Raw genomic sequence first — 26,713 nt, 5'->3', positions numbered from 1 at the left:
CTACTGAACAAATTTAAACTTTTTAAAATTGTGCAAAATTGCAAAATGCTTGGTTTTGTCTCTAATAACACCTCTGTAACTTTGCTCTATTTCACTTCAGCAGCATCATGTTTATATGTTGATTAATTGTTTTCTTTCATTTGTGATCTACTGCAGAATATTTTAAGGTCATCTGCTATAAAATCCCAGGCCAGGAAAATCGCCTTCATGTTTTTCTATGTTTTATTCTCAGTGACTTTAACACAAAGGCATCTGCTGTGATGCTTACACCTTTGATAAAGTCTTGCAAGTGTCAGCTTTCTTTTATAGATATAAAAATATGGAAATGTACTGATACGTGATCAGAATTTTAATATTTCTGACTGTCTGAGGCAAAAATTTAAATCGAATTGATCGATTTGGACATTGTGAATCAGAATCAAATAGATGATACCCAGCCCTAGTTTTTGTCCCACTTGTCAGCTTTATCCCCTAGTCAAGTCCATGTCTGTTATGTTTCCTTTTTTACTTTGAAAGTCTGTGTCCTATGTCAAATTTTTGAGTTTTGCTTCCCCGTTTATTAGGATCAGCTATGCCTCCCTCCCGTTTGCCATCCCTCGGACTGGACATCCTCCACAACATTTGCTTTCACCCCGTTCACCGCTCACCTGGTCAGCTTGGTGGAGGATGTGCAGCCTGGCCCGGCCTGAAGCTCTGTTAGCTGCCCGGCCAGCAGTTTGGTCATCAACTCTACCACCAGCTCCATTTTCACCTCAACAATTACTTCAGTCATTAGCTCAGTCTCCTGTTTAGTCACCCTCAGTTCAGTCACGCTCAGCTCAGTTGCCCTTAGTTCAGTCTCCTGTGTTGCTGCTAGCCAAGTTTCCTGTATTGCCGCTAGCTCAGCCATTAGCAGGGCCTGCACCTCAGCCATGTCTTTTGTCATCAGTCCAGTCTGCAGCTAAGCCTTTAGTTCAACTTCCTGTTCAGTCCATCACTCAGTCGCCCCTAGCTCAGTTACGTGCTCAGTCGCCTTTAGCTCAGCCACTCATTGGTTCAGCCGTCATCTTCAACTACTCATCTTAAGCAGGGAAAACACTTCATAAAAACATTTAATGGTTCTCCAAAGCTGGCCATGTTAGAGACAGTAACTCCCTCCAGGGCCTCCCCAGAGGCTGAGTGCCAACCACCAGCCGACTCTGGACCCCTGGAGGTTAAGACACCAGCACCAACTACTTCACCTTCCACCGTCCTACTTCACCTTCCACCGTCCTCTGCTGGGTTTGTTGGTGAACACTTTCAGCTCCCTGAGGACTCCATCCCGCTGTTGCTACCTGAGCCAAACCAATTTGCTGCTCAGCTCCAGTCAGCGTAAGCAATACCAGAGGCTACCGGTTCTGTTCTGTGCTTGCCAGAGGTCCCTGCACCAGCTGGTTCTGCTCTGTATCTGCCAGAGGTCCCTGCAACTGCTGGTTCCTCTCTTTGTCTGCCTTAGGTCCCTGTACTTACTGGGTCTGCGTCTGTCTCCGCTGGAGGGTCCCATCCAGTCATCTGCCTCCGCTGGAGAGTCCGAGGGATAACCTCAGCTGTCTTCTGCATCCGCTGGAAGGTCTCAGGAACCACTCCAGCCATCGCCCTCGCCTGCTACGCCACCTCGTCTGGTCCAGCCTTGTCTGGTCCAGTGGTTGCGACACTGTCTTCCAATCCAGCCTCTTCTGGTCCTGTGGTTGCTACTCTGCTGTTTGATCCATGTCAAGCACCTCAACATGGCCTCTGGCTGGATTTCATTGCTGTTGAGGGCAACTCCTGAAACGAGGTCGTTACTGCCGTTGCCTTCTGCACGGCCGGCCTCCGGACCAGCTTTTCACACAGTGGGCATCCTGAGCTGAACCTTTTTGGACTATTGTGCTCATGGCCTACGGGTCAACCCTTGAACCATCAGTGAACTGTTCCCTGAGCTCCTGCGTTTCTCATGGACTTTCTGTTTTCGCCTTTTGGGTCCTCAGTTATTCCTCTACACAGCTCACTCCGCTAGCCGTGAGAAGTTGTTGAAATACAGCAGGAGCAAAATAATCACGTAGAGTGCAATGATCGCAAAAACAGCAATGAGGATTATCTATATGAACAATTTGTCCAAACATCCACGTCTGCACCTGAAAGTTATCCATTTCTACGAATAAAATGTAAACATGATTGGATTTATTATAATGTGTAAAGTATCAGTGTATTAAGAAGAGAAACTGCTCTTACCTACAATGTTCTTCTACAGGATGTTCAGCTTGTTGGCTCTGGAGTTGACCAAAGGGTGCTTCATTGTGAGCTTTCTAAGGAGCTTGGAAGGAAAAGCGCCTGGATTTCATTAAGTTGCTTGCTGATGTTTCACCTCTCTACCAAGAAGCTTCTTCAGTTCTAAGGTCAAACTTATTGCTTATTGCACTGTAGAGGCTGGTGAGAAACAGTATTTCGTTTCAGGCTGGGTAACACCATACGAAATGACAATAAACTTCTTGAGTCTTGAAATGGTGGAGAATCCCAGATTTAAGTCCTAAAGGAGTGACCCCCAGGGGGTCTACGATGACCTAAACTAGGATGACCTGAATTACTGAGAACCTTCACAGATTTATTGTGAACAACACTTCACATTTGCATTTCCACTAATTGGAGCACAAATAATTTTTAATATCTACAGCATCAGTTAAAACCAATAAATCTGAGAAGTCAAACGCATAAAGAATAAACAATAAAACACACCTGCTATGGTCGATGTTCTTTTTCTGTTGTTTTTGTTTTGTTTTGTTTTGTTTTTTTGTTTTTTGTTTTTTTTTTGGGGGGGGGGGGGGATCAATTTCTAAAAACACACTGCATACAGAAAAAAGTAAAAAAAAATTACCTTAATATCTTTCAATAATTGATTAAGATTTCTTTTCTATGGGTTGATTTAGGAAATGGGATGGGGGAAAAAAAATGAAAATATTAGACATTCCATTGCCAAAACTGGATTGAAAAAAACTGAATAATTAGTTATTTAGATAGAAGAAACTGTAATTGGGCTTACCATTGAACACATCACAATGTTGTTAATTGTAATCAGGTATAATTTGTGAGGACTTTTATTTGTGTTAATTCAGCTAATGTTATTAATGACATCTGCATATCATGCCTATATAAAATGTGAGTTATTTGGAATTACAGCTTGGAAATGAAATCCATGACTAATGATTGTAGAACAAAGACACATCATTTTCAAATTGAACAGAAAAATCTTTATTGATTTTATTTTTCTCCATTTGGCATTTGTTATAAACAACGTATGTATGTCAATATTTGTCTTTTTTTAAACAACTATTATTTTAGAAGTAAAAAAATAAAAACAATACTTAAACTTAACAAAAAAACTTGCATGATCAAAGTGAGTAAAATGTAAGAACAAAAACAAAAAAAAACAGAGCAACTGTGTAAAATCAGTAACAAAAAAACTCACATGATCACAAAGGTCTTGAAAATTTAGTATAATTCAAAAATTGAAACCAAAGAACTCTGAGATCAACAGGATCTAACATTCACATTCTCACTCTGGACATGACCTCCTTGTGTTGTCATTGTGTTCTCATTCCTTCCTCTGTTGTATCTTCTGATCTCAAATCGTTTTTTTCTTTACCCATGGTCTCCATCTGTGGTCCCTGTTCCTTTATGTCTGTGTCCTCTGTGCTGAGTGCTTTGTCTTTATCTGTAGTCGCTGTATGTTGCCCATTTTCATCTTCAGCTATGTCAATTGTGCTCAATCCTTTGTTCTTTTCCTTATTTTTTCTTGTAACTTCCCTGAGTCTTTGTATGACTTTTTGTCTTTTGTGTGTATCTTTAGGTGCCTCTTTAGTCTTGTGACTTCTGAGCATCTTTGGACTTAACAACTGTCTTGCAGTCAGGCTCTTTGGTCTTTTTCTTTCTTGCTTGTTGCCCTTTTGCTTTGTTTCTTTGCTTTCATCACACTTCGCCAAAGAGCTTTTCTTCATTAGAGACCTTTTCCTCTTTTTTGGGTGTGCCACTGGAGACTCATAGCTAGTCCCAGGGCCATCTTCTTTTACTCTAACTGTGTCTTTGTTTTCAGTTGTTCCTTCTGCTCTCAAATCATTTTTTTCTTTACCCATGGTCTCCATCTGTGGTCCCTGTTCCTTTATGTCTTTGTCCTCTGTTCTTAGTGCTTTGTCTTTGTCTGTAGTTTCTATCTGTGTTCTCATTCCTTCCTCTGTTGTTCCTTCTGATCTCAAATCATTTTTTTCTTTACCCATGGTCTCCATCTGTGGTCCCTGTTCCTTTATGTCTTTGTCCTCTGTTCTCAGTGCTTTGTCTTTGTCTGTAGTTTCTATCTGTGTTCTCATTCCTTCCTCTGTTGTTCCTTCTGATCTCAAATCATTTTTTTCTTTACCCATGGTCTCCATCTGTGGTCCCTGTTCCTTTATGTCTTTGTCCACTGTGCTGAGTGCTTTGTCTTTATCTGTATTCTCTGTCTGTGTTCTCATTCCTTCCTCTGTTGTATCTCCTGATCTCAAATCGTTTTTTTCTTTACCCATGGTCTCCATCTGTGGTCCCTGTTCCTTTATGTCTGTGTCCTCTGTGCTGAGTGCTTTGTCTTTATCTGTAGTCGCTGTGTGTTGCCCATTTTCATCTTCAGCTATGTCATTTGTGCTCAATCCTTTGTTCTTTTTCTTATTTTTTCTTGTAACTTCTCTGAGTCTTTGTATGACTTTTTGTCTTTTGTTGGTATCTTTAGGTGCCTCTTTAGTCTTGTGACTTCTGAGCATCTTTGGACTTAACAACTGTCTTGCAGTCAGGCTCTTTGGTCTTTTTCTTTCTTGCTTGTTGCCCTTTTGCTTTGTTTCTTTGCTTTCATCACACTTCGCCAAAGAGCTTTTCTTCATTAGAGACCTTTTCCTCTTTTTTGGGTGTGCCACTGGAGACTCATAGCTAGTCCCAGGGCCATCTTCTTTTACTCTAACTGTGTCTTTGTTTTCAGTTGTTCCTTCTGCTCTCAAATCATTTTTTTCTTTACCCATGGTCTCCATCTGTGGTCCCTGTTCCTTTATGTCTTTGTCCTCTGTTCTTAGTGCTTTGTCTTTGTCTGTAGTTTCTATCTGTGTTCTCATTCCTTCCTCTGTTGTTCCTTCTGATCTCAAATTATTTTTTTCTTTACCCATGGTCTCCATCTGTGGTCCCTGTTCCTTTATGTCTTTGTCCTCTGTTCTTAGTGCTTTGTCTTTGTCTGTAGTTTCTATCTGTGTTCTCATTCCTTCCTCTGTTGTTCCTTCTGATCTCAAATCATTTTTTTCTTTACCCATGGTCTCCATCTGTGGTCCCTGTTCCTTTATGTCTGTGTCCTCTGTGCTGAGTGCTTTGTCTTTATCTGTAGTCACTGTGTGTTGCCCATTTTCATCTTCAGCTATGTCATTTGTGCTCAATCCTTTCTGTTTTTCTGTAGTCTCTGTCTGTGTTGTCATTCCTTCCTCTGTTGTTCCTTCTGATCTCAAATTGCATTTTCCCTCGGTTGTCGTCTTTGTCTGTGGTCCATGTTTATCTCTGCCTATGTCCTCTGTGCTCATTCCTTTTATTTTTTTTGTAGTTTTTCTCACTAGTCCACTGGAAACTTCTTGGTCTATGTCAGTTGTGTTCAACAAGGGACCATTTTCATCTTCAGCTTTGTCTTCTTCATTATCTGTAGTCACTGTTTGCATACTGCTTTCATTTTCACTCAAACTTTCTGGCCTCAAGGCTTCATTGTCTTCATCTATTGTCTCTGTCTGTGTTTGGTTCACACCCTCAGTTGTTTCCTTTGGTCTAACAACTTTTTGTATTTGTGTTTGGATTGCAATTCTTTCTAAGATAATTTTAGGAGATTCCCAACATTTAAACTTGTTTTTAAGAAATTGAGTACGACTATAGAAATGTCCTGTGTCCTTTGTGGCTTTTCCTTTTCCTTTAGCATTATCTTTACCTTTGGTGGTTCCCAATGTACCTGCTGCTGTAAGGTCAATGTGTTCACAGTTATCATCATAATCTTCACCTTCACTACTCTCTGTAGTCACCATCTCTGACATATCTTCATCACCTGTTGTGTCTTCTTGTACCCTCACTTTTGCTCTTGCCCTGCCACTCTGTTTATGTGGGTGTTTTCCAGATGTGTTTCCTGCTGCCGGGTCAATGATTTTCCTGACTTCATTGTTACTTTCATCTTTGCTGCTGTCTGTGTCAATGGTGTTTGCGTGCTGTTTGGTCTTCTTTTTCACAATTTCTTCTCTTGTGGCATTTTGACTAGACTTTCTTTTCTTCGGTCCAGCATATCTTCTCTGCAACACACCTTCATTGTCTTCTGAGGTTGTAGATTCCTCAGAGTCTCTGGTTCTATTGTTCACAGCAAGTGCCTTTGCAGCATTGTTGCGGCACTTGAAGGCTTCGTCAAAGTTTAAATCTGCCTCATAAAACCTTGCTGCAGTTGCATCAGAATGGCACATCATCCGGTGGACTTGTACCTTGCTTTGGGTTCCCAAGAATCTCCCACTCTACAAATGTAAACATTAAATAATGTTATTAATTGCACTAACATTTGACATTTTCAAGATTTGCAGAGCTAAGGACAGAACCACAAAAAGAAGTACAACAGAAGACAATATAAAGAAAAAGAAATGTCCTTTCAACATTAAAACACTGGGAGTAGAACCAGGAAGGGTGACTGTTTTATAGCATCCCTCTAAGAGGATAGGAAGGTAAAAACACTGAATCACCATAAAGTGGAAACTACTCACAAAAGTGCTGATGCTGCTCCTAATCATAGAGAAGGTTGGTTTTCCTGGGATACCAAACTTCCTCCATGCATCTTGAAATGATGTCAGCATCTTAGAATAAGGCCCTCCATTGGTGTTGGCAAAAATCAATTGTGATGATACACCAGGGTATCTGTGGCGGTGGTACACAAAGCGGTGAAACCATATGTATTCGTCTTTCGTTAGGGGAACAAGTGCATGGCCAAATGTTTCTTTGGTCTTGTGCTCTTTTACCTGTAAAAGAATCAGCAACTAAATTACATTGCACACAGTCATTGATGTCGCTGGTAAGAAAACATCTTTAATCAGGGAGAGAAATAATTTCTTAATGACTTTACTCTGATTATCCGCCGGCCATCACCATCCGCTTCAGCAGTGCCAACTTCCTCAACTGTCATATTTGATATGACGGCTCTTCTGTGCCCAGTTGTGCAGATGACAAATCCAGCCAGAAGACCATAGAACCAGTCTAGGTTCTCAGTTGTGGGATTTTTCTCAAGCTCGACTATTGAGTAACATAGAGGTTGCACGGTAAGACACAAGGGATAGTTGAGCATATCCCTTATATTGCTATATACTCCCCCTAATATAATCCTATATAAACATCACAAATGCTACTGTTTGTATATGTATTATATATTTGAACAAAAATCAAAAGTCCAACAAGTGATTATAAATGAGCAGTCTGTTATAATTGAAAGCAAAAAGTTCTGTCATATATTTCTGTAAATCTGAGATTCTGAACTATATATACATACAGATTACAGCTGGTAAGTAAATATTATAAAAGAATTCTCATTAACAGAGATATTATTGGGGTTATTAGAGTTGTCCTTATGGAGAAATGAACTAAACACTTACCAAGTGCTTCAGGGATGTGTGTGGTGGCCTTCTTGAGAAAATCAGTGATGTGGACAGGATCTACAAGCATTTCTAAAAGACACAGAATGTTTTTATGTTCCTGCATCTCCAGTCATGCTCATTCATGCTGCACGCAATGATGTAAATATAAAACAGGTTGTAGTTTAGACCTAATTTTTTTCAAAAAATTATTTTGTAAGAAAGAAGAACTGGCAATCAGTGCTTACAGTATATGAAAATGAATTGGATTGCCATTTTGAACTTAAATCTTACTTTCCAATCCAGAATACTAACCCTTTCAATTTATTTATCCTACTTCCTAAACTTTCCATGTTTACAAAGCTTAGTACTGAATATAACACATTCATGTTAAAAAAGGAAATATCAATATCCTAAATTTTGATAGTCTCATTTCCTTGACCATTTTAGTCTTTGTGTTTTTTGACTGTATAGTTCATTTTATCATTAGGTATCTTTAATTTGATTACTAGTTTGCTTATTGTTTAGATATTTTATGTTTTTTCTTTCTGCATTTGTATGTTTCGTTATGTGTTCCCACTGGTTAGTTGCTGGTCACGTCTCCTGTTTTTGGTGACATTTTTCTTTTGTTTAGTTTAACTTTTACCCCTCACTTTCAACCTACCACAGATGTAGACAATTTTGTTGTCTACATCTGTGGTAGGTTCCCCCTGCTTTCTTTCCTTCCTCCTGACCTTTGTATACAAATAAGTATCCATGGTGTGCCTCTGTTTCCTTGTGGTGACAGACTGTTTTCCCATGTAGAAAGTAGATAAAAAGAAAGTAAACAGAAACTAGAAAATGAAGCCTAACAACTCTGCATTTCCTAGTTTCTGTTTACTTTCTATTTTGTACATTGTATACAGTGGTACTTCTGAAATATCATTGTGTTTGTCCGCTATATGATATGTTGAAGTGAAATTGCTGATCCGAGCAACCAATGATTCATAAAGAAAAACCATGAAAATTATCAGGGCTGCACAAACTTTTGCATGCCACTGTGTATATACAGCAGAGAAAATATATACTTGTATACAATTTATACTTTAGATTATAACATTTTGAGTCCTCCTTCCTCACTAAATCACAGTAATGACATTATGACATTTATATACAGATGTATTTATTACACATGCTAGGTAACGACAGTGATGAATAAGTAGTAAAGTTGGATCTTACGTGATTTTTTGATCCGGATGTCTTGCCTGTGGGTTTGTAACTCCCTTCTGCTCTTCTTCATCTCCAACTGAAGTGCAAATAAAGTCCCCTTTAAATCCTTACGGGAGGCTCTGACCTCTGGCAGTTGTGCATCAATCAGAAATTTCAAGAACGCCCTCACATTTCCAATCCGAATCCTTTTGGTTGTCACGGCATGTTTATTCAGATAAGTTGTCCATCTAAAAAAGGCACAAACAAACACAAATCAGTAATCACTTTAGTATTATTGAGATTACTGGACTAAAATATCACAGATATTTGTAAAAATGTACTCAGTCAGTCTTTCTCTGTTGTCCATAAATGCAAACGTCATTGCAGGGACTTGATTGTGAGACATGAAATATGCCCAGGCACGGACATGATGGACCCGTTGTTTGGCATTTTCAACATCCTTTTTACTTGTTCCACAAATGTGCTGAAACCAAGCATTCAGGACTTTCTCTGTTTAAAATAAAGTGTAGTAACAACATAGCAATTAGAAGTGTCATGACAAACTGATGATGTACAGAAAACATTCTTCTAATTGAATTGGTTGACAATGATATTAGCAAGATATTGCTAATCAGCAGGATTTAACTTCCTCGATAGAATTCAATTAAACTCCATTCAAGTCACAACAACATTTGCCTCAAGGCACTTTATACTTTAAGATAGAGCCTACAATAATAAACAGAACAACCAGTTATCCAAATTCACATTACACTACACAACAAAAAACACTTTTGCTAAATAATTCATACCAAATTTAGGAAGCCGGGCTGTTGGGTCAGGTTTATGTCTTTCAAATTTCTGGCGCTTTGGGGGGTTGAGGGGTTTGAGGCCCAGTTTATCCTTAGTGGATTTCAGTCTTTTCAGTTTACTTTTCAGTTGTTGTAGTTTCAAATGCAGTTCTTTGCAGTTTTTGCAAGTCTGATGTTGGACTTGAGCATCATCTGACTGATTGACAGGGGAATGGACTGAGCTTTCTTCTCTAATCTCTGCAGATTCTTCACTGCTATCACTGCTATCACTTCGCTCCTCTTGATCACTGCTTTCAGTCAGCTGCTCTATGTCCAGTGAGGTCACCATTGGAGGCTGTGGATTTGAACGTCTGAGAGCTTTGAGGGCTTTCAGATTAGCCAGTCGTTTCGCTGTCCTCATTACTTTCTTCTGATCTGATTTCTGAAAGGGTATAAACAATAGAACAGCAATGTTTGAGAAAGTTAGTGAAACATGTCACATAAGAATGCATTCTAATTTAAAAATAAAATGTAAGCTATACAAAACACTAACCTCAATCTCACAGTGGACATTTTCCAAGTGCTTGTCCAGTCTTATACGGCTTTTAGCTTTACATACTGGACAGTCCAGCCTGCCCCTGTAACTGCATATCACACCCATTTTGACAAATGTAACTACAACTACCACTTTAAATTGTTGCAATTTTTTGTCATATACTGTATGACAGTGACTTACACTGTAGAGCAGTAATTTAGCAGTAAATGAAATTCTTCTTTGTTTACAACATGGTGGTATTTTTTTAAATGCTGCCCAACTGCAACATATGGAACAGAGCATATTGGGCATTCTGTCATCTGACGTGGCATTTTTCCTGTAGAGAAGAATACATATCAGAACAGCCTAATTAATTTTTTGCCCACAAGTCTTCAAATTTAGGAGTATACGTCCCAATACTTGAAAAATAAGAAGAGAAATATAAGTAAACCTTGATATATATAAAAAGCCTACCACTTTGAATTGGAATCAGGAGTTTGGTGGCATTTTGATGGCAGTGGGAAGGAAGAACTCCCTTTTAAATGGACGGTTTTTTAAGATTTGGAAGCATCGCAGATATGTGTTGTTAAAGAATTTCAAGGGTCAATGTCTCTATGTGCTGATTTCTGTATGTGTACTTATTTACTGTAGGGCTATGTTCCTTTTTTATTTGACAAAAATAATCTGCCTAGCAGGCAGATGAAGTCTAAAAAATGATACGCAGATAGTACGATTAAAATAAATTCAATGGGTGCTAACAGACAATTTCATAGGTCTTAATGTGTGGTGCTACAAGGTATAAAAGTATGAACAAAATAAAAACATTTTATTACTCACTTCTTTCTTGACTGTGACAATATTTCACCATTCGCATAGGAATTAGGATGGAAATATAGAAAAACGAAATAAGAATAATGGGAAACAGGGAAATTAAAATCTTTTAAACATTAGTGATTTATATTTAATAGTTGGAATTTTAGTATTTAAATGTCACAAAAGAGATTAGGGATTGGGATCTTACAGTTGGAAGGACTTAGTGACTTTTATCCCAACTTACCTCTATGCAATTCCACAATCTTCAACTGAAACACTAACAGCTCTGCATATAACCTACGGGGATCTTAGCATTCAGATCTTCCAACCCATCATGCCCTCTGCTTTGATCATGTGATTTCTTACCAATAGTGTATATCTGAACTTGGAATGGAGGATTACCCGTTTGGAATTTTACATGTAACTTAACTAACATAATTTGCATATATTCCTTTGGGGATGTTGTTAGTGCGAATTATCACTCGTTTAAATGTATTTCTTATATTATAAAATGAGGTTCAATTTTGAACCTAGAATTCCTTTTTAGCATATATTGCATTTGTAATTTGGCAAAAAAAAACACCCAAAAAACAACAATTCCCCTCTCACTCGTAAGGGTGAGTCGGTCTGTCCTTCAAGCTCAGGTCTGCTATAAGATGCCCGGGAGCTTGAGGGCCCTGTGCAGTATTCAATTCATTTCAGGTCAATTTTATTTATATCGTGCCAAATCACAACAACGGTCACCTCAAGGTGCTTTATATTGTAAGATAGACCCTAAAATAATACATACAAAAGATGATTGAGATACAAAAGTATCTTAGCTGTTCCTAGGACTGTGCCCTCTGTATTTCTCAAGCTTCTTGTGTTCCTTCTTCCTGATGTTGCTGTCATTCGGAAATGCTACGTCTAACACTACAGCCATCTTCTTCTGGGATTTCCACAGAAGAAAGAAAACAGTAGTAGTCCAGTCGGTTATCCATCAACATTTTTTCTGTCTGCATCTAGAAGTCCCACAAGATTTTAGTTCGGTCATTCTCCACGACCCTAGTGTGCGTCTCCCATTTTGACTTCCAGGGCATATTGGCACAGATGTTTCTGTGTACTATTCCAGCCACTTGGTTATGGTATTCCATGTATGCCCTACTTGCTAGCATCTTGCACCCTGCTGTTATGTGCTGGATTGTCTCAGGGGCATCTTTACACAGACTTCACATGGGGTTTTGTCTGGTGTGATAGACCCCAGCCTCTATGGATCGTGTCTCAGAGCTTGTGCCTGTGCTGCCATGATTAGGGTTTTGTTAGCAGCTGGATAGCGTATGTATGTATATGATTAATTTGTAGTTGACTTTGACTCTGATACTTTGGGTGTCAGTAGGACTACCAAGACTCTGTATAAGTAAGTATATCATTTTATCTACTTTATTTAGACTTACCCACAACACTGGTCATAATTGTTGTATTGTTCATAATGTTTGCACTCCGTGCTGATTGTCCCTTGGTTGAGACCATGCCTGGATCTAAACCTAGTCAAGCTGGTCATGTCAGTACAGACCACAAGTGTCATGGAGGAGTTTGCTGATGTGTTCAAGGGCATATTCCCCGGAGAATTCTCTTCTTTGTTTTTGGCCCACTTTGCACCAGAAAGAGGAAACCAGCGGCTGAACAACAGCAGCACCATTAAGCTTGATAAGCTGTTGTTAGAATTGTTTTAATATTCCTTTCTAGACCAGGATCTTTTTCTACGTAGCTGACGGCTGGTAACTGTGCAGGGGCGGATCTAGCAAAGTTTAGCCAGGGGGGCCGATAGGGCATGAACAGGGAAAAGGGGCACAAAGACATACTTTTCTTTCTTATTCTCATTTAAAATATCTAGCTTTTAATTATTTAATAATTATATGAATCTTACACCCAAAGTTTTAATCTGATGTAAAATGTATAGAAGTCCATTACTGTATATAATAACTGTTAAGTCTAATATACCCTAGTAAGCTGTAGTACTTTTTCCTTTGGGAAAGTACCATCTGTGAATTCTGCAATTCTGTTGAAGAAAGATGTTGAATCTATTTAATTATTCTTGAAAAATAATTTATTTCTGTGAATTTTTTTCACCCTGCATCAAATTAAAGTTGATTACATTGATTAAGCATCATGAGGAAGAGGGTGGTTCCCTATTTTCTTTTGCTGGGAGTTTGCAACCCTATTAGTTAGGTTGCTTAATATTTCTGCTAAGTACTCTTTAAAATACCAGAATAGGAAGGATGGTGCAGGTTTAACTTTATTAGATTGATCAGTGTTGCTGAGCTATGAAATAGTTTGGGTGCAGTGTGGGGTTTTTTGGGTTTTTTTTAAACATACAGGTATAACAGAATCGCTTAAGTGTTGTTGTTGTTTTTTAACTTGAGTATGAACTTATACAAAAAGCAGCAAGATATTAAAAAAACATTTTTGTTGATTAAAAAACACACTATATCGGATTCATATCGGTATCGGCAGATATCCAAATTTATGATATCGGTATCGGTATCGGACATAAAAAAGTGGTATCGTGCCATCTCTAGTTGTAAGTAAGCTATTAAGACTCGACTGTACACCGTGTTCGTGTTTTCCTCCAAAAACAATAAGTTCTGTTGGAGCAGCCTTTCAACGCCTCTCTCTGTGTCTCGCTAGCAAACTTGACCCAGACAACAAAGTAAAGCTAGTTTTCAGCTACGAGCCCGACACAGAACCCGCCGTATTAGCCAGAGGTCCCTTTACTACGGTTCGGAGCCGCGAACCTTCAGTAACAGTAATAAATCACAGCAATAGTACATTCATGTAGTTGTAAACAGCATGATAATATATTAAGTAATCCAAAGTATTCAGAATACGTTACTCTCATTGAGTAATGTAACGGAATTCGTTACAGAATACATTTTGGGGCATGTATTCTGTAATCTGTAGTGGAATACATTTTAAAAGTAACCTTCCCAACACTGGTCTCAATCCAGAGAAATGTGTCATAGGTGCCACAGAAGTGAGTTACTTTGGACACAAACTCACCCGGGAGGGCATCCAGCCAGACCCAAAGAAACTACAGGCCATCAAGGACATGCCGCCTCCTGAGAATAATAATAATAATAATAATGGATTGCATTTATATAGCGCTTTTTGGGACCCCTCAAAGCGCTTTACAATTCCACTATTCATTCACTCTCACATTCACACACTGGTGGAGGCAGCTACAGTTGTAGCCACAGCTGCCCTGGGGCAGACTGACAGAGGCGAGGCTGCCATATCGCGCCATCGGCCCCTCTGGCCAACACCAGTAGGCAGTAGGTGAAGTGTCTTGTCCAAGGACACAACGACTGAGACTGTCCGAGCCAGGGCTCGAACCGGCAACCTTCCGATTACAAGACGAACTGCCAACTCTTGAGCCACGATCGCCCAATTCAATAAGAATGAGCTCGAGACAATTCTTGGAATGGCAAACTACCTGTCCAGATTCGCACCACGACTATCAGAAGTACCGCTGCGTCAGCTGCTCAAGCAAGACTTGGAGTTCGTCTGGGATCAGAATCACAACAGAGTCTTCCAGCAAATGAAGGATCTCATAACCAGAGAAGCAGGCCCCATACTGGCATACTACGACATGACCAAGGAGCTACGCCTACAGGTAGATGCATCCAAGTATGGTTTGGGAGCTGTGTTGATGCAGGACGGACACCCAATAGCATATTCTTCAAAGACACTGACCCCAACAGTGGTTAACTATGCACAGATCGAAAAAGAAGCGTTTCCACACCTACATATATGGCAGAAGAGTCATCGTCGAGTCGGACCACAAGCCATTGGAGCACATACTGAAGAAGCCAATCTCTGTAGCCCCTGCTCGTCTGCAGCGCATGCTGTTACAGCTGCAGAGATACGACATAGAGATTGTGCACCGGCCCGGAAAAGACATACCTGCAGATGATTCTGCTGTTCAATGTAAGAAAGACCAAAGAATTGACTGAAGACCAGGAAACTTGTGATCCCTGTTTCTATCCAAAGGGTGGAGCACTGTAAATATAAGTACACATTGAAAAAAACATGGATTGGGTAGAAAACACTACTGCACTCTAGAGGGCCCAAGTAATTTTTTGAGGTGGCTGAGGATTTTGTTGATGAGTTTGTTGTGGCCAGTACCATCCTCTTTGCTGTTGCATGCTGGGGCAGCAGGTTGAGAGTTGCAAATGCCAACTGGCTCAATAAACTGGTTCACAAGGCCAGTAATGTTGTGAGGATGGAGTCGGAGTCCCTCAGGCTGGTCTGGGTAAGGCACATGGTGTCCGAAACAAGCACAATGCTGGACAATGCCAGCCACTCCATGACGTGCTGGTCACAGGAGTACGCTCAGTGAAAGGCTGACAAATGCACCACTGAATGACACAAGAAATAATTCCTGCCTTTCGATATCTCTGTGCAACTTCCCCAACTAAAGCCCTGTACACACTGCCATAGTTATACAGCCTTATTATCTGCACATGCTCTACACAGAAAGGGAAATTTTACACCTTTACATTACCTCAATGTCAACTATATATATTTAATTTGTGCAGTATATTGGGGTTTTTATTATTACAACTATTTATACCTATTAGAGCTATTCTGTTATATTTAGTAACCGTATAGTATATTGTATTTATTTAATTTAGTTTGGTCAGTAACTGTTCCTACTGTCTTGGAGCAATTGTGAGAAGTGAGAAAGGAAAATCTTCTTTTAAAAGGACAAAACATCTGGCAGGACGGGGGAGGGACGGCCATTTGCCACGAATGGTTGGGGTGAGATTAATTCATTTATTTAGGTGTGTTTCTGTCAGGAATGCGTATTCTAAAGAAAATTCCCTTGCTGGTAGTGTAGCAAATTGTCATGGTCTGCGGTGGGTGGCTGGAATTTTTGTAAGCCTCCTGAACCTACCTGGGATCCGCCCCTGGACAGGGCCACCTCCTCCAGCTCCCGCACATCTGGAGCCAATTGCAGGCAATCAAGCCAGAGGGATTTAAGCCACACATTGATGTTCATTCACTGCCAGTTCGTCATCAACCCATGTTGGTAACAGGCCCTTATGCTTCAAGTTCTCTCTGTGATTATCTTGTTAACAAGACTTTCTTGTGCTGCAGTTGCTGGATTCACCTTGGCTCACGCTCTACCTCCAGACTCATGATACCAAGCAATCACTTGGAAAATCACTCTGTGCCTCACCTGCCTGCCCTCCTGCCATCACACTCCATCTGAAGACCCCAGATCTCGGGTCAGCCTTGCAACGCCACTAAGCTCCCCTGGATTCTCGTCACTCCCCTCTCAACACTCTGTGTCCCCTACTGCAACTAAGAATTGCTATACTTACAACCAGTGTTGGGTAAGTTACTTTAAAATAGTAACTTAGTCACATTACTAGTTACTTCTATCAAAAGTAACTCAGTTACTTCAAGTTACTCGTTACTTTCAAAGTAACTAGTTACTAGGGAAAGTAACTTTGGTTTTACTCAGAATTCTCTTGTTAATGTGTTGCTTCCACAACTTTGCCAGTCTTCTAGCTTGCTTACTTGCCACAAGTGCACTGTGCCACCTACCAATAGAAAGGAAAAGATAATGTGCCTATTTCCACGAGAGAAATCCCACGCCTGGACCGTCATTGACTGCTGCCATGATTCTAGCCTACGTCACACCGTCATGTGCGCCTTTTACATCCAACACAAAAACTGCAGTTGTGGTGGTTTGATTGTACTCAGAACTCGGAAATTCTGCCTTCTGAATAGGAAGATGTTTTAACACCAGACTGCAGATGAGCTGCATACAGGGCTGGACTGGGACAAAAAATCAGCCCGGGCATTTTGACTAGAGACTGGCCCACCATTATAGGAAAAATCATAAAGCCTTTGAATGAAAACAAACGCTGTTGTGACAGTGATGTTCACTGTCTTGATGGTATATATGCATCAATCTATCAATCCTTTGTAAGATTCAGATTATTATTTTTTAAAAGCGAGACATTTTAAATGAGAATAAGAAAGAAAAGTATTTCTTTGTGCCCACCTCTCCCTGTTAAAGCCCTACCTGCCCCCCTGGCAAAACTTTGCTAGATCCGCACCTGCACAGTTACCAGCTGTTAGCTACTTAGAAAAGGATCCTGGAGTTATCTGTCTCTCAGAAACAGTTCATAACTTCCCTTCATGTCACCAAAAAGGTAAACCTGTTTCTCCATCACCTGTTCAGCTCTGATGATTCAGTAAGGAAGTCTCCTGATTTCGTCTACATGTTTCCCTCTCACCAGATAACCAAACCGATATCATGACCAGCAGCTTTTTTGCAGCTGTGGCTCCAGCAAACATCAGCTGATACTAGAAATTAATATTAAATAAAATCTAACAACAGCTGATCAAGCTTAAACATGCTGCTGTTGTTTAACGCGACTGGCTTCCTCTTTCTGGCACAAAGTGGGCGATAAACAAACAAGAGAGCCGATCAGCTGATCATTGATCAGTTTTCATGATTGAAGTAGAAACGGGAGAGGGGGGGGGGGGGGTGAATGAAACTAGAGGCAGCTGTGCAGCAAACACAGAATAACTCCAGCTTTGTGTCTTTTTCATTGTAGCTGAAGTCCGGGACAAACTGTTCCTTTTTCACCTCAATAAGAAACGCGTAATATTTTCTCTGAATACCAGACGGGACGGTTGGCAACTCTAATAACTTATGAACTAAATAAAGTTCAACATCATTAACTTCATAGCACCCACCCAGCTGTATAGAAACTCCGTCATGCTAGCTAGTACGCAGTACGGAAAAAGTCAGAATAACAAAAATAAACTCCACCTAAACTTGGTTTATATCTGACCCAGATAGACTGCAGGTCATAACTTCTTACCTGAAGTTCAGTTCACACTTGGACCGGCGGCCGCCTCGGGTCTCTTTTCCTTCTGCATCCCCTTTCCCTCATCCACCTGCTGGCCTCCACCACTTGCTAATGTTACAGAATCTGTGGAAGCTCCACGATGCCACCACACGAAGTAACGAGTAACGAGCCTATCTAAATCCCAGTAACGACTAACGCGTTCCTGATTTTGGCATAATAACTAGTTACCGTGCTCGTTACCACAATAATAACGTAGTTACTGTAACGCGTTACTTAATAACGCGTTAGTCCCAACACTGCTTACAACTTACCACTTCAGAGCTGCCTCCACTACCTCCCTAACTCCACTGTGTTCTCTCTTCAGTGTGACTGTTCCCTGCTCAGCTCCACTCTGCATCTCAGGCCCCGTTCCCTCACCCTAGCCACGTTTCCCAGGCCACGCCACGTCAAACTCCACATCTTATTGTTTTTGTCCTTGCTACGTTTCTAGCACTTAAGCCTAATAAAATATTGTTACACCATCTGCTGTCTCTGCTCTGGGTTTCTGCGCCTGAGTCCAGTTCAGTACAGACCACTCGGTCCCGTGACACAAATACTGGTAGCTCCTCATACATAGTTTTAGTTTTAATTCAATATCCTCTCTTTTATAAAATAGATTTTTAAAACGTTTTTTAAATGTTATAAACAATTATTTTAAAATCCATGTAAACATAAATCCTCTGAAGGTGCAGGCAATGCTGAACAATTTAAAACTTCAGTGTATTTATATTAAACGTAAATAAGGTGATTAAAATTTTTAAGGCAGTATATTTGCTGACAGTTGTTAACTATTTTAAAAAAAATGTCTCTTTCAAAAAATAAGTATATCTTTTGATAAAGAAATATATGAGTGAATATGTAGTTACACTAATGTGTATATGAATGTACTCACTGTTGAGCTTAACTCCCCTTCATGTCCAAAAGACAAATCTGTCTGTCTACAAAATAATGTTTGACTTGTTAAACAATTTGCAGACAGTATGTTCAAAACCAATTCATTATTGGTCTAATCTTAAATTCTTAAAGGTTAAGATGTATACTTCTAAATTTATGATATAATTACAAAATAATTAAAGAATTACTTTGAATGGTGGTAAAATGTGGTGTTTAAACTTTTAGTGATATGTTTTTAATTCTTAGAATAGCTATTACTTGGGATAAAAGATTTAGAAGAATTAGGGAATAATATTTAAGGATTGGAAGAATTAGAGATTTGGATGGATGAATAATTGATTTATATTTCACTTATTTTTAAACAAATTTCTAAAAAATGGATTGAGCCCTTCAGCAAAGAAGAACTGTTGAAAAAGATGTTAGTGTTAAAGAATTTAAAGGGTCAATGTCTCTATGCGCTGATTTCTGTATGTGTCCTTATTTACTGTAGGGCTATGTTCCTTTTTGATTTGACACATATAATCTGCCTAGCAGGCAGATGAAGCCTAAAAACATTTTTCACTCAAAATGATATGCAGATAGTACGATTAAAATAAATTCAATGGGTGCTCACAGACAATTACATAGGTCTTAATGTGTGGTGCTACAAGGTATAATAGTATGAACAAAATAAAAACATTTTGTTACTCACTTGTTTCTTGACTGTGACAATATTTCACCATTCACGTAGGAATTAAGAAAGGAAACCTAAAAAAATGAAGAAAAAAAAAACGAAATAAGAATAATGGGAAACAGGGAAATTAAAATATTTTAAACATTAGTGATTTATATTTAATAGTTGGAATTTTAGTATTTAAATGTTACAAAAGAGATTAGGGATTGGGATCTTACAGTTGGAAGGACTTAGTGAATTTTATCCCAACTTACCTCTATGCAATTCCACAATCTTCAACTGAAACACTAACAGCTCTGCATATAACCTACGGGGATCTTAGCATTCAGATCTTCCAACCCATCATGCCCTCTGCTTTGATCATGTGATTTCTTACCAATAGCGTATATCTGAACTTGGAATGGAGGATTACTCGTTTGGAATTTTACATGTAAATAATGTAATTGTCTTAACGAACATAATTTGCATATCTTCCTTTGGGAATGTTGTTAGTGCGAAGTATCACTCATTTGAATTTATTACTTATGTTATAAAACAAGTTTCAATTTTGAACCTAGAATTTCTTTTTAGCATAAATCACATTTGAAATTGGCAAAAAACAAAACAAAAACAAAACACAATTCCCCTCTCGCCCATAAGGGAGATCTATCCTACAAGCTCAAATCTGCTACCAGAGGCCTGGGAGCTTGAGGGCCATGCGCAGTATCTTAGCTGTTCCTAGGACTGTGCACTTCTGGACAGAGATCTCAGATGATGTTCCTGGGATCTGCTGGAGCCACTCGCCTAGCTTGAGAGTCAGCACACCTAGTGTTCCAATTACCACTAGGACCACTGTTACCTTCACCCACCATTCCTCTTGATCTCTTCTCTGAGACTTCTGTATTTCTCAAGTTTCTTTCTTCCTGATGTTGCTGTCATTCGGAAATGCTACGTCTATCACCACAGCTGTCTTCTTCTTTTATTCCATCACCACTATGTCTGGTTGGTAAGCCATCACCATTTTGTCTGTATACATCTGGAGGTCCCACAAGATTTTAGTTCGGTCATTCTCCACGACCCCAGTGGGAGTCTCCCAATTTGACCTTGGGACTTCCAGGCCGTATTCAGCACAGATGTTTCTGTATAGTTTTCCAGCCACTTGGTTATGGCGTTCCATGTATGCCCTGCCTGCTAGTAGGGGTGGGTTTTGATTATCGATTTATTGATTAAAATTAATTAAAATTAAAATGTTTGTGTGTGTGTGTGTGTGTGTGTGTGTGTGTGTGAACCGTTCGATACAGTGCTTTCGGTTCTGTACGCATATGTATTGAACAATACAACATTTTTTTATTTATTTTATCAACTTTTCTTCTGACGATGCTGTCTGTGTTGAGCGCTCAGTGGATCTGCGTTCGACTACTCCACCTAGGCAGCACTGTCGAGTGCAGATCCATTGAGCGCAGCGCAAGCTAGCAAGACAGAAGCTAAACTCGTTGCAACATGGCAACTGCCTCAACGCTACCCGAAACTGAACTTCCCCCACCCTCATTCAGATCTGGCGTTTGGAACTATCTTGGTCATGTGAAGCATGACCCTAATGGTAAACGCATCATGGACAAATTAAAACAGTATGTCGGATGTGCCACGCAATGCTCAATTTGTGGGAACTAGTGCGTTAGCGCAGTTGGCTCATTAACATCCAGCCCCAATCACGGGGCAATCCTCAGTAACTTGTTAACAGAGATTTGCCACGTTATGGCATTAATGTCATTTTAACGAGATTAACGCTGACAGCACTAGTAGGAACACAACGAATATGACTGCACCTTTACTCCGACATCATCCTAGTGCAAAGACAAGTGGAAGCAGACAAAAACAACAAGCATGCATGCTACAAACTTTACCCGAGTCATTTAGACAGCCGTTAGCACATGATTCTCCTTATGGGGACCTGATATGTTTAATATGCTTCTGAGAATATAGCCCAGAAGAAGGGTATAGTATAGCTTTTATTTAGGAAAGAGCCATTTCTGTGTAATAAACTCTCTTTTCCAAAGATCTATCTCAATCAGATAGATTTTTTGTTTGTTTGTTTCAGCAACATTAAATTTAAAAACTGTACTTTTGAGTTCAAATATATATATATATATATATATATATATATAATTTTGAAAAATGAAAGAGGCATGAACATTTTTTTTGTATCAAAAAAATATCGAACCGTGTCACCAAGTCAATCTTTGCGGGGTGCCGTGGTTGGATGCATTATTGAGGGTGATGTATGCCATACTGGACTCCTTTTGTCATGTGGTCTGAGCAGAGTCATCAGCAGATACCTGTGATCCTGTGTATCTGCTGTGACACTGTAAATATAAGTACACATTGAAAATAAATTGGATTGGGTTACAAACACCTCTGCAGTATCGAGGGGATAAGTCATTTCTATTTTCTGAGATGGCTGAGGATTTTCTATGAGTCTGTTGTGGCCAGTGCCATCCTCTTCGCTGTTGCATGCTGGGGCAGCAGGTTGAGGGTTGCAGATGCCAACTCACTCAATAAGCTGATCCACAAGACCATTAATCATACACCAAGTCCATGAAACAATTAATTTCCAATGTGCACCTAAAAGTTCAGTTAGTGGTAAGAAAATGCACATAAATTACTCAAATAAATTTGATATATTATTGAATATATCTCTGTATAACAAAGACAAACAGCTTTTGCCTGCAAGGTTCTTCTGTAGGATATTCATCTTGTAGGCTCTTAAGTTGACCAAAGGGTGATTCATCGTGAGCACACAACAGCTGTATTAATCAAACAGATGTAGATCTAACACACTGGCACATATCTGACATTCTTACAGGAAGAACAACAGAAAGAACAAAAGACCCCAGTTTCCAAAGATAAGCTGCGTACAGAGGAAATAATCATTAGTATCTTGGAAGGATTAATAATTTATTTTCAATAAGTGGAATCTCTAGGGATTAGAGTGGAAACATTGAAAGAATTATTGATTTGTATTATAAAATTGGAAGCTCTCCAGGGATTGGGATATAAAAAAAAACCCCAGAAGAATTAGGAATTGGACTCTGGTATCCATTCCATCCATCCATCCATCTATCCATCTTCTTCCACTTTATACAGGGCCAGGTCGCAGGGGCAGCAGCCTAAGGATTGAAGCCCTCCCTCTCCCCAGCCACCTCCTCCAGCTTATCCGGGGAAACACCAAGGCGTTCCCAGGCCAGCCGAGAGATATATAATCTCTCCAGTGTGTCCTGGGTCTGCCCCGGGGCCTCCTCCCAGTGGGACATGCCCAGAACTCCTCACCCAGGAGGCATCCTTGTCAGATGCCCGAACCACCCCAGCTGGCTCCTTTCGACGTATCGAAAGATGGCTGAACTCCTCACCCTATCTCTAAGGGAGAGGCCAGCCACCCTTTGGAGGAAGCTCATTTCTGCCACTTGTATCCGAGATCTCGTTCTTTTGGTCACTACCCACAGCTCGTGGCCATAGGTGAGGGTAGGGACGTAGATCGACCGGTAAATTGAGTGCTTCGCTTTTACACTCAGCTCCCTCTTCACCACGATGGACTCATGCAGCGTTCGCATCAGTGCAGCCACAACATCAATCCGCCTGTCGATCTCCGGCTCCCTTCTCTTATCACTCGCAAACAAGACCCCGAGATACTTGAACTCCTCCACTCATCCCCGACCCGGGAAGGGGAACTCCACCCTTTTCCAGCTGAGAACCATGGCCTCAGATTTGTGGACAAAGTGGACAGTGAAGGGGCCTCTCTAATGTGCTGGGGCAGATTGTTCCAAAGATTAGGAGCAGCAATAGAGAAGGCCCTGTCCCCTGTGAGCTCTCTCTTGGACCTGGGCACCTCCAGGAGCAGCTTGTCAGTTGACCTGAGAAACCTGGGGGGTGAGTAAGGATGAAGAAGCTCAGAGAGGTAAGGTGGGGCAAGACTATTTAAACATTAAAAAACGAACATTAGAATTTTAAAATGAATTCTAAAATATACAGGCTGGAGTGAAGCGAGGATGGGAGTTATGTTCTCTTTTACGAGTTCTGGTTAAAAGTCGTGCAGCAGAATTTTGTACCAGCTGCAGATGAGAGAGAAGACTAACTTCTGACTAACTGACTAACTCAAAAATACAATGCATTAAGGTAATCTTAACAAGATGAAATAAAAGCATGGATTACTGTTTCAAAATGCGGCCCGGATAAAATAGGTCTTACCTTTGCCAATCGCCTTAGGTGATGAAAACTGGACTTGACTGTAGCACTAATTTGAGTGTCCAACTTAAAATCACTGTCCATCTTAAAACCCATGTTAGGAACAACAGGTTTAAAATGCCAGGGGTCCCAAGTCAATAGCGGATCAATCACAAGGTCTGCTAGGACCAAACACAATCACTTCAGCTTTGCTTGAAATACATCTTAAGAAATTTAGGGACATCCAAGATTTAATGTCTTCTAGACATGCTAAACGTTGCTAAACAGAGAAGGCATCTTTCTGCTTGAGGGGCAGATAAATCTGACAGTCATCAGCCTAAGAGTGGAAGGATATGCCATGCCTTCTGAGAATAATTCCCAGGGGATGTAAATATAATTTCTTTTAAAAAAAGCAGACCCTAAAATTGAGCCCTGCGGGACCCCAAAATGAAGAGCAGCAGAAAAGGACTCGTGCCTTCCAAAGTTAACCCTAAAAGTTTTTTTCAGAAAGATAAGACCTAAGATCAAAGCAGTACCACGAATACCTGCAAAATGGTGTAAGCAAGACAGTAAAATATTGTGGTCTACAGTGTCAAAGGAAGCCTTTAGGTCAAGGAGGTCAAGAACAACATAATTGCCAGAATCACAGGTTTTATGTCTAAAATCTTAGGATTTTCTCTAAGATTTTAGACATAAAAGACAACTTGGAGATAGGCCTGTTGTTAGCCAACATAGTGTGGTCCAGGGCAGGTTTCTTAAACAGGGGTTGTACCACTGCATGCTTGAAATTAGCAGGGACTACACCAGATATTAAACTGCTGTTTAAAGCTGCTGTTTATAACTGCTGTTTCTATGCTAGGAAACATCTCCTTAAAAAGTCATAGTAGGACAGGATTATTTGGAGAACCAGAGGGCCTCAGGTGGTCAACTACATCCCCTACAAAAGAGTCACAGGTTCGAACTGGTTAAAAACAGCAGAGCAAGGGATTAAAACAGAGGGGTCAGACTCAGGAGAAGAAATGAGAGCCTGCGTGGCTGCAACTTTCTTAATGAAAAATCACAGAAAAATCATTAGACAGTTTATGAGAGGCCTCCAAACAGCCGCTTTGTGGAGCATTTAAGACTAAGTCAATAGTCTTAAATGTCAATAGAGTTAAATAACACATGTGGATTGTGACTGTTGAATGAAATGATCTTAGAGAAGTATATTCTTTTTGCCTCTTTGACCGTATCCTGATAGAGGCGCCAGCGGTCCTTTAGGATTTCAAGACACACCTGCAACTTGTCCCTCTTCCATCTGCGTTCAGCTCTATGACACCCCCTCCTCACAGCCCGAGTGCCGTCATTAAACCAAGGCTTCCTGGTTTTTAATGGTGCCACAGAGTCCAGAATAGTTATGCAAGTGGATTGAAACCAGGAGCTTGGGTTCTCTGTGTCCAACGGAGTGAGATCAGAGGGGACAGACAGCTGGCTAAAAGAAGCAGTGGAAGGGTTAATAAACCGACAGCGTTGAACAGCAGCGCTGGTTTGAACTGTAGTGCGCGAAAACACATAATCAAATAATGCAGTCATAAGGTCAGAAAAGGCAGTGTCAGACACTTCCATGTCAGACACAGGTAGACTGTGTGATAAAACCAGGTCTTGTTCAATTCAATTCAATTCAATTTTATTTATATAGAGCCAAATCACAACAAAGGTCACCGCAAGGAGCTTCATAGATACAGAGAAAAACCCAACAATCATGTGACCCCCTATGAGCAAGCACTTTGGCGACAGTGGGAAGGAAAAACTCCCTTTTAACAGGAAGAAACCTCTGGCAGAACCAGGTTCAGGGAGGGGCGGGGCCATCTGCTGCGACCGGTTGGGGTGAGAGAAGGAAGACAGGATAAAAGACATGCTGTGAAAGAGAGACAGAGATTAATAACAGATATGATTCAATGCAGAGAGGTCTATTAATACATAGAGAGTGAGAAAGGTGACTGGAAAGGAAAAACTCAATGCATCATGGGAATCCCCCGGCAGCCTACATCTATTGCAGCATAACTAAGGGAGGATTCAGGGTCACCTGGTCCAGCCCTAACTATATGCTTTAGCAAAAAGGAAAGTTTTAAGCCTAATCTTAAAAGTAGAGATAGTGTCTGTCTCCTGAATCCAAACTGGAAGCTGGTTCCACAGAAGAGGGGCCTGAAAACTGAAGGCTCTCCCTCCCATTCTACTTTTAAATACTGTAACATTCACAAGAACCAGACGTTTGGATCTCAGTTTGTCCGTTTATTCGGTAACACAGGCAAACGGGCCGTTAACTCCGGAGAGAGTGCTCTCGTACAACACCTCACTTCAGCCCCGCACAGTCACACAACAACAAGGACCCCCCCTCCCCTTCCTGCACACATTAACTCCCTTTTTCCTGCAGCACAACCAAACATGTATCTTAAAGAAATAACAACAGTGTGCAGAGATAACCAACATGTCACTGTAAAATAACATTTAACCATCGCTACAATACTCTAGGAACAACCAGTAGTTCTTCAGAGCGAGAGCGAAGTGCTCTAATAGGGTGATATGGTACTACAAGGTCATTAAGATAAGATGGGGCCTGATTATTTAAGAGCTTGTATGTGAGGAGCAGGATTTTGTATTCAATTCTGGATTTAGCAGGAAGCCAATGAAGGGAAGCCAAAACAGGAGAAATATGCTCTCTCTTTCTAGTCCCTGTCAGTACTCTTGCTGCAGCATTTTGGATTAGCTGAAGGCTTTTCAGCGAGTTTTTTGGACATCCTGATAATAATGAATTGCAGTAGTCCAGCCTGGAAGTAATAAATGCATGAACTAGTTTTTCAGCATCACTCTGAGACAGGATATTTCTAATTTTAGAGATGTTGCGCAAATGGAAGAAAGCAGTCTTACATATTTGTTTAATATGTGCGTTGAAGGACATGTCTTGGTCAAAAATGACTCCAAGGTTCCTCACAGCGTTACTGGAGGCCAAGGTAATGCCATCCAGAGTAAGAATCTGGTTAGATGCCATATTTCTAAGATTTTAAGGGCCGAGTACAATAACCTCAGTTTTATCTGAATTAAGA

The 26,713-nt window shown here is 40.3% G+C and overlaps 1 protein-coding gene across 1 annotated transcript; it reads right to left on the bottom strand.

Annotated features, from left to right (window-relative positions):
• Nucleotides 1-1,591: 1,591 nt before the first annotated feature.
• On the bottom strand, nt 1,592-19,482 carry LOC148102358 (uncharacterized). Its single transcript, XM_087842745.1, has 12 exons — nt 19,452-19,482; nt 10,344-10,479; nt 10,161-10,251; nt 9,629-10,049; nt 9,161-9,329; nt 8,850-9,067; nt 7,653-7,724; nt 7,130-7,296; nt 6,774-7,025; nt 5,495-6,530; nt 4,403-5,002; nt 1,592-1,839 (listed from the first exon to the last, which is right to left on the bottom strand). Exons 1-12 carry the CDS (start codon nt 19,480-19,482, stop codon nt 1,592-1,594), a joined length of 3,441 nt encoding a protein of 1,146 aa, XP_087698871.1.
• Nucleotides 19,483-26,713: the final 7,231 nt, after the last annotated feature.

Source organism: Neolamprologus brichardi, chromosome 7 (assembly GCF_056152115.1).
Source record: "Neolamprologus brichardi isolate AB-2024 chromosome 7, ASM5615211v1, whole genome shotgun sequence".
Lineage (NCBI taxonomy): Eukaryota > Metazoa > Chordata > Actinopteri > Cichliformes > Cichlidae > Neolamprologus > Neolamprologus brichardi.
Note: the sequence above shows the minus strand (reverse complement) of the source record. Positions and strands in the feature narration are given on the sequence as shown.

Excerpts from the sequence above, each read along its gene's own strand:
- LOC148102358 (XM_087842745.1), bottom strand. The coding sequence starts at position 19,482 with ATGGTGAAATATTGTCACAGTCAAGAAACAA. Across the intron at positions 10,480-19,451 it reads TTGTCACAGTCAAGAAACAA|GAAAAATGCCACGTCAGATG; the intron begins GTGAGTAACAAA and ends TCTTCTCTACAG. Across the intron at positions 1,840-4,402 it reads ACCACAGATGGAGACCATGG|CTGGTCCGGAGGCCGGCCGT; the intron begins GTAAAGAAAAAA and ends CTGTGTGAAAAG.